Source organism: Camelus dromedarius, chromosome 14 (genome assembly GCF_036321535.1).
Source record: "Camelus dromedarius isolate mCamDro1 chromosome 14, mCamDro1.pat, whole genome shotgun sequence".
NCBI lineage: Eukaryota > Metazoa > Chordata > Mammalia > Artiodactyla > Camelidae > Camelus > Camelus dromedarius.
The window spans coordinates 54,732,030-54,744,908 of NC_087449.1; the positions used below are offsets into that span (position 1 = coordinate 54,732,030).

At 56.1% G+C, this 12,879-nt stretch overlaps 2 protein-coding genes across 3 annotated transcripts; one reads left to right on the top strand and one right to left on the bottom strand.

Moving 5' to 3' along the window:
- Positions 1-1,846: 1,846 nt before the first annotated feature.
- Positions 1,847-6,445, top strand: GALE (UDP-galactose-4-epimerase). The gene is made up of 11 exons (XM_031464334.2): positions 1,847-1,945; positions 3,558-3,776; positions 3,928-4,043; positions 4,128-4,241; positions 4,448-4,624; positions 4,897-5,010; positions 5,100-5,166; positions 5,258-5,343; positions 5,456-5,533; positions 5,790-5,904; positions 6,068-6,445. The coding sequence occupies exons 2-11, from the start codon at positions 3,656-3,658 to the stop codon at positions 6,124-6,126; spliced, it is 1,047 nt and encodes a 348-aa protein (XP_031320194.1). The 5' UTR covers positions 1,847-1,945; positions 3,558-3,655; the 3' UTR covers positions 6,127-6,445.
- A 53-nt stretch (positions 6,446-6,498) lies between these two features.
- LYPLA2 (lysophospholipase 2) lies at positions 6,499-12,854 on the bottom strand. Of its 2 annotated transcripts, none has more exons than XM_031464338.2 (10): positions 10,801-12,854; positions 9,260-9,363; positions 8,960-8,991; positions 8,773-8,838; positions 8,256-8,303; positions 8,096-8,166; positions 7,880-7,953; positions 7,697-7,798; positions 7,451-7,624; positions 6,499-7,365 (listed from the first exon to the last, which is right to left on the bottom strand). In XM_031464338.2, the coding sequence occupies exons 2-10, from the start codon at positions 9,335-9,337 to the stop codon at positions 7,315-7,317; spliced, it is 696 nt and encodes a 231-aa protein (XP_031320198.2). In that variant the 5' UTR covers positions 9,338-9,363; positions 10,801-12,854; the 3' UTR covers positions 6,499-7,314. The 2 variants fall into 2 exon arrangements, with proteins under 2 accessions (XP_031320198.2, XP_064350004.1); XM_064493934.1 differs by having other exon boundaries at positions 10,771-12,854.
- Between the last annotated feature and the right edge of the window lie 25 nt (positions 12,855-12,879).

Sequence of the window (12,879 nt, forward strand, 5' to 3'; positions counted from 1 at the left end):
CATGCCTTCATACACATCGTTCCCTAGCCCTTTCTTCTTTTTTCTTTTTTTGAGTAAAGGTAGATTTATTTAGATACATACTCCACAGCGTGCAGGCTGTTCCAGAAGGCAAGAGAAAGGCCATGAGGTGTAGGGGTGTGGGGCTTGGGTGTTTAGTTTAGTGAAAGTAGATACACACTCCATAGAGTGTGGCCATCTTACTCAGGAGGGAGAGCAGCCACGAGGTGTGGGGATTCGTTTTTATGGGCTTGTTTATTTCTTATGCTAACAAATGGGAGGATTATTCCAACTACTTTGGGGAAGGGGCAGGGATTCCCAGGAATTGGGCCACCACCCACTTTTTGACCTTTTATGGTTAGCCTCAGAACTGTCATGGTGCCTGTGGGACTGTCATTTACCATGCTAATATAATACAATGGGCATATAATGAAGCTTAGGGTCTACTGGAAGTCATATCTCCATCTTGGGCCTCAAGGTCTGTTGGGAGTTGAAATTTCAGCCACCTTGGTGTTAACTGCTGTGTTAATTTCTTGAATGGCTGTACCCTGCCCCCTTCCTTCCTATCTCATCCTCCCCTCAGAGATTTTACTCCCATAATTTTATGAGGGTACAGGGGGGTGCCAGTCTAGTTCTGGGCTGAGTAAGGGTGTTGACCCTGCCTATCAGAGAATAAAAATTTCTGAATGCCTAACCTAGGGGCCCCAGGGGCATGACAGCCTTGTTTTTGCATCAGAGAGCGGTAGGGCTGGAATGATGGCATAGCCATCATCTGATGTGGGACTGTTGTAACCTGGAAGACACAAACTTTACCAAGAGGTTAAAGAGAAAATAGTTTAATGAGGAAGGGTAGGATTATGACTATTAACTGTAAATGAGACCAAATGTCCTAATGTACAGGCTTCTCCATGCCACACATCGATATAAAGATAATCATTTATATACGGGCCGAATCTTTCTTGAGGTATGCATTTTGGGGAGTGCCACATTATTTAGATATATCCTGAAGATGTATTAAAAGATCTGGAAGCAGACGAATTTTAACAAGGAAGCAGCCATCTGGATCCATAGAAGAGGCAAGTTATGAACAGTGTCAGGGCAAAGGCCTATTAGTATAAAATAGTTAAGTCCCGTATTATTTTATGTCCTGGACTTAGATGAGATGGTGGAGTTAGCTGTCTATAATCAACAAAAGACTTAAGAGGCATGGTTAAACACCTGGAATTAATCAAGAGGCCTTCCCTTTATTGTAAACAAAAACTTAACACTGTTTTCCAACCTACCATGGTAGGCAGGGTGCAAACCATTCCTGGAGGCTGGAGGCCACCGTGTGCCTGAAGGCTGGGTGCAATGGGCACTGTAACTTCTGCTTTAGTTTCAGAGCTCCCTCCTTTGATGGGTTTTCAAACTAGGCTTCCCAGAACAGCGGCCCATGGACTACCCTCTACGCGTTCCCTTCCATCGGCGCCGCCCCTTTTGCCTTAGTTCCAGGCAGCGGTTTATTTCGTGCCGGCTTACTCTGAAGGAAGGGTTTAGCTGATATAAAAAATGTGGAAAATCTGCAGACAAGCCCCATCTCACAGGGTGCAGCGCTTGCTTCCAAGGGTCAGGAGGAGCAATGGCGCCTGGAGCGGGGAGCCGGGGCGCCGAACAAGGAACGAACCTCTGCCGCTAGGATCCCGGAATCCCAGTCCAGCTACGCCATCCTCTGAGACCTCCCCGGCACGGCTCGGCACCGCCCTCTGAGGGAGGTGCCGCGCAGGCGTCTTGAAGCCGCAATGCCCTTGGTCCTCTGCGCGCACCGTACTGCGATCTCCCGACTGACACGTTTCTTCGGGGCGTGGAAGAGGCGGGACCAGGGTGGACCATCGGCTCTTAAAGGGCCCCCGACGCGAGTCGCGGGAGGCGGAGCCGCTGGAGGCAGCGAGGGGCGCGTGGTTCCGAGCAGGTTCGGGAGGCGAATGGGGCGGCCGGGCGGGCTCGAAAGGGGCCGGGTGGTCCCGGGGAAGTGAGGGGGAGTCTCTCAAGGGGCTGGGCCGCGTTCTGGGCAGAGTTCCGCCGGGGCGGGCCCGCCCCCACTGCTCCCAGCTCTGCCTGTTTTGACTGGGGCTGCCGGGGTTCATTCATTCCTGGCCGGGGCACTCCTAGTTCGGTCGCCTTGAAGCCACGGCCCAAACCCCAGCCCAAGGCTCAGAGCACTCTGGCGCTTACGGCCCGGCGCCCCCTCCCCTCCATTTTACGGACTAGGAAAACTGAGGAGGCGGCAGCCGACCGAGGTCATCTCGCCGGTTGGAGGGAGGCCGGCCTCGCCAGCCTTCCTGTCTCCGGGGGCCCCTTCACCACCGCTTTCCGAGGGCAGGCACAGCGCGTGGACTTCAGTGGGGCGGGGGCGGCTTCAGCGCCGGGAGCAGAGTCCAGCGGGAAACAGTGGGGGCAGGGGGGCGAACTGCTTGGGGTGAGAGGCGGGGCTTTGAGCCTCGAGATTGTGATTTTAGCCCGGCCATCACCAGCTGTTTGACTTCAGGCAAATTACTTCACCTGTTTGACCTTAGTATCCTTCTTGGTAAAGTGCCAGTAATAACAGCCTGCTTCATCAGAATGTTGGGGGATTTCAGGAAAATAATGCAGAAGTGCCCATTACAGAGCCTGACAAGCAGCGGTGTTCAGTCTAATGGGTCTTATCTGGATGCCCAGAAGAGGACTGAGGCAATTTGGAGGAAGGCGGCTGCCGACCAGGCCACCCTGAATGAAAGGCCTCAGTGTCTGGGCTTCCTCCCCCCTCCACCTTCTCTGCCCTCAAAGTTTGTTCAGGGCGGTGGTGCACACCTGGCAGTGGAGTCTGGGGCCAAGGCCACGTCTACACCACCCTGCTAAAGTGCCGCCTAGAGCTGGGTGGGATTCTTAGCTCCAAGCCAGGAGTGGCATTGGCAGAGGCTGAACCAGCCTGGCTGACCTGGGCTGGGGCCCACTCCAGGACCACAGTGCTGCCGCCTCAGAGCTGGGCTCAGCGTTCCTGGCAAAGGACCCCACCCTGAGGACATTTACTTTATTTCTGGCTTTCTCTTAGTTGAACTTCATGGGAGAGGCTGTCGGGAGGATGCTTGCAGCAGGAGGAATTAGTCACCAAGTCAAGGAGCCAGTTTATACCTAGTGATGGCAGAGAGACTGGGAAGGTCTGAGTCTGAGCAGTTAGAACCTCTTCCTGCGCTCTTGGAGTCCCAATGCTGCTGCCTTGTTTCCTTCTGTCCAGAACTGTCCAGTCCCCAGGCACCTTGGGGAAGGCAGTGCGGAGCTTCAGGTTCCATCTTCCCAACCCCCAGGCAATTAGGACTAGAAATTATGGCACCTGTGCATCAGTCACCCCACCTGCACCAGATGGCAGTCCTTTAAAATCACATTTAACCTTCACACTACCACATATTCGTAGGATTATAAACTCCATCTTATAGAGATGGAAATTAAGGCCAACAGAGGATAAGTGGTCTCCAAGGCCTAAGGCCAGAAAGTGATGGTATCCAGATGTGGACCAGGGCTGACTCCGGACCCACTCTGTTAACCAGGACACACCACTGCCTCCCTCAAAGGCCAGACTCCAATTCAAAGGAGGCCCTGGGCGGGCAGCCTCAGCCACCTCTGAAACTGTCCTGGGCCAGGCAAGATGGCAGAGAAGGTGCTCGTAACAGGCGGGGCAGGCTACATCGGCAGCCACACGGTGCTAGAGCTGCTGGAGGCGGGCTATTTGCCTGTGGTCATCGACAACTTCCACAATGCCATTCGTGGTGAGCATTGGAGGGGCTGGGGCTCCACTAGGGAATGGAAGGAAAATCCTAGGTTCTGCCTCCACCTCCAAGGGGTGTTAAGTCCGGCCAATCCCCTGGGAACTGAGGACCCCATCTCCTCCAAATTTGATGGCCTCCATGTGCCAACCAGGAGGGGGCTCCATGCCTGAGAGCCTGCGGCGGGTTCAGGAGCTGACGGGCTGCTCTGTGGAGTTTGAGGAGATGGACATCTTGGACCAGGCAGCCCTACAGTGTCTCTTTAAGAAGGTAAGCGCTTGGCAGGCAGGTAGAAGGCACTGTCGAGGGCCAGGCCTGTGAGCAACCTCTGACCCTAGCTTCCCAACCCTGCAGCACAGCTTTATGGCGGTCATCCACTTTGCTGGGCTTAAGGCTGTGGGCGAATCAGTGCAGAAGCCTCTGGATTATTACAGAGTTAACCTGACAGGAACCATCCAGCTTCTGGAGGTGAGATGTGGGGAAGGAGCACAGACTCTGGACAACCCCTCGTCAGGCAGGGCCCAGGCTGGGTCATCTTGGACGGTCTTTACCTCTCAGCCTCAATCCCCCTTCTGTAGTGGGGGTGCCCACACCTCAGCCCCCACTGTGAAGGCATAAGGGGGCAGGGAAAACGTGTGAGGCAGAGGCCACTGACACCTCCCCTCCACGGGCAGATCATGAAGGCCCACGGGGTGAAGAATTTGGTGTTCAGCAGCTCAGCCACCGTGTATGGGAACCCCCAGTACCTGCCCCTGGACGAGGCCCACCCCACAGGTGGCTGTACCAACCCCTATGGCAAGTCCAAGTTCTTCATCGAAGAAATGATCCGGGACCTGTGCCAGGCAGATAAGGTGAGGACCCCCTCTGACTCAGCCCTCGTGCAGCTCATGGGCCCCTCACAGCACTCCCATGAGCCTGAGGATGGGATCCTGAGTAAGCCCACCGGGGAGGAGGCGAGGGCTCAGGAAGCGTCAGTGACTTGCACAAGGTTACAGCATATGTGGGCAGGGGGGTGTCCATCCCCTGCTCCTTTAGAGAACAGGCATGGGAGGGTGGGGAGCTCTGGTAAAAGGGCTCTGGATTCAGCTGGGACCCCTACCCAGATCTGACTGGTGTCCCACAGGCCTGGAACGCAGTGCTGCTGCGGTATTTCAACCCCATCGGCGCCCATGCCTCGGGCTGCATTGGCGAGGACCCCCAGGGCATCCCCAATAACCTCATGCCCTATGTCTCCCAGGTAAGAGAGAAGGCAGCGGGTAGCCCTAGGGCAGAGGGGTACAGCTAGTGCCAAGGGCCTGGGAACAACTAACCTGACCTCCACCCCAGGTGGCGATTGGGCGACGGGAGGCACTGAATGTCTTTGGCAATGACTATGACACGGAGGATGGCACAGGTGAGCCAGGACCAGGGGGAGCCAGGAGGGAGACTGAGGCAAGACAGAAACTGTATTGAGCCCCTCCACCCAACAACCTCCTCTTGTGCAGGCGTCCGGGATTATATCCATGTTGTGGACCTGGCCAAGGGCCACATCGCGGCCTTGAGGAAGCTGAAGGAGCAGTGTGGCTGCCGGGTAGGGAGAGAATGGAGGATCGAGGGAGGGGAGGGTGATGGGTCCCTGGATAAGTGTAGCCAGAGGGGTGTTAAGTCCAGCCCCCTCCACAACCACATTCTCTCCTGGGCAGATCTACAACCTGGGCACGGGCACGGGCTATTCGGTGCTACAGATGGTCCGCGCCATGGAGAAGGCCTCAGGGAAGAAGGTAGGCTGGCAGTCCACCCCACCCCAGCCCAGCCCAGCCCAGCCCACCTGACTTGCAGCAACAGCGAACCTGGGCCCCTCCCACTAACCTACCTGACAGACATCCCAGCACTGTCCTGTCCACTCACGCTGCCTTAGGACTTGAAGCCTGAGAGCGAGATCCTGCTCCATACCTGTTTCTTAACAGCGTGGTTAGCAACTCAGTGGGTGAGGCCAGGGCTGGCTCAGCGAAGCTACCCCCGCTCCCTCTCCTGCAGATCCCGTACAAGGTGGTGGCACGGCGGGAAGGTGACGTGGCTGCCTGTTACGCCAACCCCAGCCTGGCCCTCAAGGAGCTGGGCTGGACAGCAGCCTTAGGGCTGGACAGGATGTGTGAGTGCTGTCCCCACCCCCTGACCCTGGGTGCTGCTCACCCCTGGGAGAGAGAGAGGGGATAGGAAAGAGCTGTCAGAGTCTGAGAATGCCCACCCTGGGCTGCCTGAGGTGGCACGGGCCCTGCATTCCAGCGTGGACACCTGACCTTGCGTTGTCGCAGGTGAAGATCTGTGGCGCTGGCAGAAGCAGAATCCTTCCGGCTTCAGCGCGCAGGCCTGACCCCTCCCCGACGTGGACCAGAAGAAAGAGAAACAACTGCCTGCTCTCCAGCCTCTGACAGGAACCCAGGGGCCTCAGCGCCTCCCCTACCTCAGGCCCCAGCTGGGCACACTCAGCCCACCAGGCATGAGGCCAGGGGCTCCAGTTACCAGGTGTCAGGAGTCTATTCCACAGGGTCCAGGAACCCACGAAGACCACCAAGAGTGAGTGCGGGAAGCAGGGCTGAGACACACATGACACCCTCCTCCCAGGCACTAATTTATACTGCTACAAAGGAGCTTCCCTAAGTATTTAAAATAAAACCTTTCCTTACACTGGAGCAGGTTCTTGCGCATGGTCACTCTCTACCCACTGGATAGAATCATTCAGGCCTGAGAGTTGACACAATTTCTTTAATTTTATCGGAATCCAGGACACAACAAGAAAAACACCCAAAACTACATGGAGACAGAAGACCAGACACAAGTCCTCCCCACATTCCCCCGGCCCTAGAGTGGGGACAACGTGGGTGAGACAGCTGGGGGAGGCCTTGAGCCTCAGTCCAGCCCTGCAGGCTCCAGGCCTGCAGGGAGGAGGGTAACGGGGAGGCAGGGCCCAGCCCCCAAGTCAGAACAGCTGAGGGAAGGCCCCCTCCAAGGACTCTGCCCGCTCACCAGCACTCCTGCCCGGGGGGCAGGTAGCCCACAGCAGCAGGGGGGCCCGGGCCATGGCCACATTCATGATTGAGAAGCAGCTGGAGTGGAGGCAGGAGAGACACGATTATCTGGGCAGAATCAATTGAGGGGAGGGGGTAATAAGTGGGGCCTGTGAGGGCCCCACGGGCCAAACCCTGAGGTCACAGGAGGGGGCCCAAAGCGGGGCTAGTGAGTGAGGTCCTGAGTGAGTGGGTCAGCGGCTGGGCCCCTTTCTCCCGCTGCCTACAGCCCCTCCAATACTGCTGCCGGGGGGGCCCCACCTCCAGGGAAATGGGAGAAGAAAGCAGCCCACCCCCTGCTGCAGACAGCCAGGTGGCTGAAGCCAAGAAGGAAGGCCTAGCCAGGCCCTAGCTTGCCTGCCCCAGAGGCCTGTGGGAAAAGGATGGGTCCAGGAGGGGGAGAAAGGGGCTCGACCGGCTCAGATCCAAGATGGTGCCGTGAGTGCTGGGTCCCCCGTGAGCTCGGGAACTGCGCTGGAGACCAGCAACTCTGGTTAGACAGGAGGCAGCAGCTTCTCAAGAAACTCCTTCACAGCTGCCATCTCCTGGGGGTGAGGGGGATTGTGAGAGGCTCCTGGCTGCAGAGAGGAGGGAGAGGGCGGGAGTGGGAAGCAGCCCTTCACCACTGACCTGAGGACAGGAGCTGTGCATGACCCCCGGGTAGGTCTTGAACTGGACCCTGGCGGGTGTGACAACAGACCGGAGCTTCTCAGCTGTCAGGGCCCCAAACCGTACAGGAACCATGGGGTCCAGCTCCCCATGGCACTGAAGGATGGCCAGGTCCTTGGCACTGCCGTTGGCTGCCTGTGGGGCAGACAGGACTAAGGGCAAAGACAGCGCTTAGGCACAATCCCCAAGCCCTGAGGAGACACTCACCTGGGGAAAGGCCCGGTGCAGAGGCAACCAACAGCTCAAAGCCACAATGCCAGCCAGAGGGTGGGGGCAGGTGAGGGCTGTATAGAGGGACAGGGCCCCACCCTGGAGGAAGGAGAGAATGAGGAGTCGTGAGGGCACAGCTCAGCTCCCACCACCCACCCCCGCCCCCCTCTCTCCCCTCACCTGTGAAAAGCCTCCCAGGACGATCCGATTGGCAGGGATCCCATTCTTCATCTCATGCTCAATCAAGGCCTTGACTGGGGGGAGGGGGCATGACTGGGTGCAGGGAAATCTGCTAGAGGCACCCAGGGAAGGGAACTAGACAGAGGTACTGCCCAGCACTTTCCTGGGGGGACCGAGGGGGAGAGGGAGGATGCTGAGGAGGGGCTGGGGCCTTACTGTTCTCTGCTGCCTTCTTGATGCCAGCCTCGTCCTCTGGGGCATCTGGACTCAGCCCCATCAGGTCAAACCTGGAAGAGCAGAGGCGTTGGCACCTACTGGAAGTCTCCAGCCGGCCACGGGGAGCTCCCTCAGCTCCTATTCCCCTCCCCAAACTCACCAGGAGGGCATGACCATCTTCATGTTGAGTGTCACAGGGATCCGAGGTCTGGAGAGGGACAGCAAGAAGGACCATCATGCTCAGGAGGGAGAAGGAAGCCATAGCAGAGAGCCCAGGAGGGGGCAGGGCAGCCCCCGGGGAACCCTCCCAGCAGGCAGGGCCTGTGTTTAAGGTGTTGCCAGGCAACCTGCCACGTGGGGCTGGAGGCTGTGGTTGGGGCAGCAGCGGCAGCAGCTATGAAGAAGCAGAGCCCAGCACTTGGTGTGACGGGGTTCCAGCTCGGTGAGTATTTGGGGAAGGGGTACGGAGGGTGCTGGCTCTAGGAGTCTCAGGTCTAGGAGGCCTTGATCTGGGGGCTGGACCCCATTCCTGGGGGCTCCACAGGAATGAAGGCTGAAAATGGCACTTCTGACTGCCCTGGGCCCAGGCCCCAGGATGCAGCTGGCAGGAGAAAACAGGCCTGGGACTACAAGACCACCCCCCTCCTTAGCCCCTCTGTTGCTGGGGCGACACTCACGCATGGGGACAGATGTATTTGACGTGAGGGAGCCGGATGGTGGAGAGGGCGTCAGCCCAGCTGTGTCTGTAGGAGGGAAGGGAGAAAAGGCACCGATGTGGAGAGGGAGCCAGGGAGGGCACAGGCCTCTCCAGTCCTGCCCACTGGGCCATTCCCACCAGCAACACCCCCTCCCCAGCTCACTCACCCTGTGTCTCCAAGTCCATGTAAAAAAATAACCTGTAAAAGGATCAGAGATGGGGAAGAAGGCACTCATCATCCTTCTGCCACTTTCACTTCCCTCTGTCCTCCAACCCCTGGCCACCCCTCCCTCACCCCCAAAGGCCTGGAGGGAGAAGTGAGGTAGCAGCCAAACAGGTGATTAACCCCCTGCCTCCCAGCTTCAGGCTGATCCCCTCTCATCACTGCCACCTCCCTTTTCCCCACACCCCCTCCAGCCAGTTCCCCAGCTGGCCTGGGGGCTGCGTGGGTAGGAGAGGAACCTTACCGCAGCCGTTTCCCGCTCAGCTCCAGACACAGTGGCAGCATCGGTGAGCAGGGGCAGAGACATGGTGTTACCACACATACACTGCAGGGCTCCACGGCTGGGGCCTGTGCAAATTCAGGGTTGTGGTCAAGAGCAAGACCAGGCAGGGGACAGAATCCTGACACAAGAGCCGAGCCTCAAACCCAAGCGATCAGCCCCCAAGAGCACCCTGGGTTCTGTCCTGCCCACAAAGAAAAGCTGAGCAAGAAGTCCTGGGTCCAGGCAGGCAGGAAGTCTGCCTCCATTCCAGGGCTGAAAAGCAAAGGCAGCCACCCGAGTGGCCCACGTTCTGGCCCACCATCCAGCCTGGAGATGGGCAGAGGCAGCGCTTAGGGGCCATCGGGGAGGGGAGCCAGGGCACCCCCTGCTGCCTCCTCCCCACATAACACTCATCAGTAATTGCATCCTCTCCCTGCTCCAATCATCCCTCTTCCCTAGGGCCCTCGGGTACCCTCCTCCCCAACTCTGGGCCCTACTGGGAAAGGAAGGGGAGAAAAATGCTAGGGAAATATGTTTCCAGCCCCTACCTCCTACCCCACACACATTTTCTCCAACTTCTCTCCCATCCAGCACCCATCAGCCTTGACAGCAGTTTCTGGCTCAGCCATTCCTGGAGCTGCACATGTCCCCAGAAGGCACATGAACTGGTCCACCACTCACCCCCTAAATGGTGCCTCATGCCCCACCGAATGGGGCTACCTGCTGCTGCTGCTGCTGCTGCCCACTGACTTGCCAAATAAGTCCCCCAGCTCCACCAAGCTCTGGGACTCCCAACAACACAAAAGAATGTCAAACTGGCTGGCTCCTCCCCATTCTTAGCATCCTCCAAACTCCCCGGAAGCTTCTGCTACCTGCTCCTAAGTGCCTACCCCTCTTAGCAGCGCCCACCCCTCCCACCTTCCCTCTCAGACCCCAACTGCCCCCCTTCACAGTAGGATCCCTCACCTCTGACCCTGAGGTTCCTCTTCCCACACAGGAGCGCATCTTTCGCCCTAAGCTGAGATTATCCTCCTTCCCCACTGGGCGACTTCCACCTCTTACTCCAGGTCCCTCCTCTTAGAGTGGTGCCTTCGCCTCTGACCTGGAGTCTCCCCCTGCCTCTCACAGTAAAAACTTCCACCCTGATCCAGGGTCTACCACTCCCCACAGTGGGAACTTCTGTTCTGACCTAGGATCGTCCTCGCCAGAGTGACATTTTCTATCCTGACCCTGGACCCTGCCAACAAAGAGGCGTTCTACCTTTGACCCCGGAGAGCCCCTGCCCCACAATGGGATCTTCCACTTCCGACCCTAAGTCCCTCTCATCATCCCCGGACCCCATCTTCCTCCCCGTCTCCACCCCTAAAGTCCCCAAGACTGGCCAGCGCCTCTCCGCACCTCACTCCCCACCCCCATCCCTCAAGACTGCGGTTGCCCCTCCCCACTCGCCAGGACCCTCGCGGTGGGACGACGCCCCCTCCCCCAGTGCCCACCCTCGGCCTGCTGGCCCCGGACCAGGGTACCTCCACTCCCTGGGGGTTTCGAGACCTCTCGTGCGATTCTCCTTTCTCCCGCACAGACACACACTCTTCCCCCTCGACCGCCCCCGCCGGAACTTCCGTTCGAGTCCCGGGAAACCAGCCATCGCGCTGCCGGAAGTAGCCTGGCCAGCCGTACGGAACCCGGAAGTGGGCGTCCGGGTTTCTTCAGATAAGAGCTGTCATGTTGGATGAGGTGGGGCCACTCCCCGTCATTAAGTCACGGAGTCACCTGCAGAATCTAGACAGTGCATCCGTGACTCCCACTTCCTGCCACCACCCATGCGCCTCCTGGAGGAAATCTATCCTGAAGGCTCACCCTAGCATAGTTTCCCACCTTCCTATCCCTATAGACCCACTTCATTAGTTAACACCCATGGTCTTGGGTATCCGCTGCTGGCTTTCATACCCTGTTCCAGGATCACAAGTATAGTCCTATACTCGGCTGAAAAGATCCTTACAGACCATCTAGTCTTCCTGTCTTATTTAAATATGAGGAAACTGAGGCTTAGGGAAGCAAAGTAAACCAGTCTCAGGATTACACTGTAATGCTGCCTCTGCACCTGCTTCTTGAGCTATAAAACAGTGATAAAAACCACCCTGCCAACTTCACGGCTTTACTATTAGGTTCAAACGGGGTCATGGGGAAATGCTTTATACAGTGTAAAACCAGCGTGAGGACATAATGACTCTAAAAAGGGCCCTGGGAAAAAAGAACACTGGCATCAGCAAGTATCCAGGACAACTGGACAGGAATCGGAAGTATTGTCTTAGCTCTGCCCTCAGCAAGCAATGCCATACAAACAGTGCACAAACAGGGCTCCAGCTGTTAACAAAAAGGGTTTTATTTGGTCACCGAGTCACACTTAGCTCCTTGCTGCACTGGTAAAGTGGCATGGGGCTCAGTCCACATAAAGGCTGGAAGGGGAGGTAAACTGAGTTGCAGGACCATGTCCCTGAAAGCCTGTGGGCATCCGCAAAGAGGATGTGAGTCATGCTCATCCCTCAGCAGCTTAGGATTCATTTGCCCAGAGTAACCTACACTAGTTTTTCTTTGAACTGAAAGAAAACAGTAAACTTGGAAGCTCAACAAAGCACTTTTTCCCAGGTTAAGAGGCAGTTTGGTCTTAAGTGCTTATTAGGTCAGAGAGACAGAGCCTGAAACACCAATACCTGAGTAGGAAAACAGAAGAATAAACAATTCCTCCTGAGCCCCCAGTCACCAGAGACAATGTGGCACTACGAGAAAACTCTTCAGTGAAGCTCAAATTCAGAGGCCCAGTCCCAGAGGCTGTGAGTAACGCTTTAATCAGTGAAATTAATGAAGAGCTAGTCTAAGATTTCTAACTGTATTTCCCCCAACTCCGAATTAAAATGTAGCCCTTCTTTTATTTTTATCTCCAAAATGATCCAAATGAAATAAAGAGGCTATGGCGGAGGAGTAGGACCTTTAATGCATCAAGAATTACGTTTGCATTCTGGTTGATTTCAGGCTGCATTTTAGAAGTTTTGAGGCTCCACAAAGCTTAGTGGTGACAGCGTTCCCTCAGAACAGGCTGGAGAAACAGTGGGCACATCCTCCTAACAAGAGGGTGAGCCAATTCCTCAGAGGAATTCTCTTAAGAGGACCAAATTCAACACTAATTCCCATTAACAAGTGTTTCTGTTTTCTGCAAGGGAGAGAAAACTGACCATTTCAAATCCTCTTTTTAGATACTTAAATTCTCTCCAGTTGCTGTACCGACTTTCAAAACTTAAGTCCAAAGTCTTGGGTCTACGTTCAGGCTGTATGTGCTGCTAACTTACTTCCCTCACCACTGTTTCTTCTGATGAGCTCCAGAATCTGTTCTCCCTTATTTTTGTAAATGTCACCCCACAAGTTACTTCCTTACATGAGAAATGGAATAAAAGGTTTTTAACCTCACCTTCCTCTTTACAAAATGTGGGTGGGTAGGTGTAGGAATGTTTTTAGCCTACGGTACAGAATTAAGCCTGACCTTTCCTAGAGAAACTGATCTAGTCTCCATGTAACTGTGACAAGTGTGATCTACCTAATCCAAAACA

Bases quoted from the DNA above. Each gene is read 5' to 3' on its own strand.
- GALE (XM_031464334.2), top strand. From the start codon at position 3,656: ATGGCAGAGAAGGTGCTCGTAACAGGCGGGGCAGGCTACATCGGCAGC. The intron at 4,625-4,896 runs GTGAGGACCCCC...GGTGTCCCACAG, and splicing joins ACCTGTGCCAGGCAGATAAG to GCCTGGAACGCAGTGCTGCT. The intron at 5,011-5,099 runs GTAAGAGAGAAG...CCTCCACCCCAG, and splicing joins TCATGCCCTATGTCTCCCAG to GTGGCGATTGGGCGACGGGA.
- LYPLA2 (XM_031464338.2), bottom strand. From the start codon at position 9,337: ATGTGTGGTAACACCATGTCTCTGCCCCTGCTCACCGATGCTGCCACT. The intron at 7,954-8,095 runs GTAAGGCCCCAG...CCCTCCCCCCAG, and splicing joins CAAGAAGGCAGCAGAGAACA to TCAAGGCCTTGATTGAGCAT. The intron at 7,799-7,879 runs GTGAGGGGAGAG...TCCTTCCTCCAG, and splicing joins TCCTGGGAGGCTTTTCACAG to GGTGGGGCCCTGTCCCTCTA.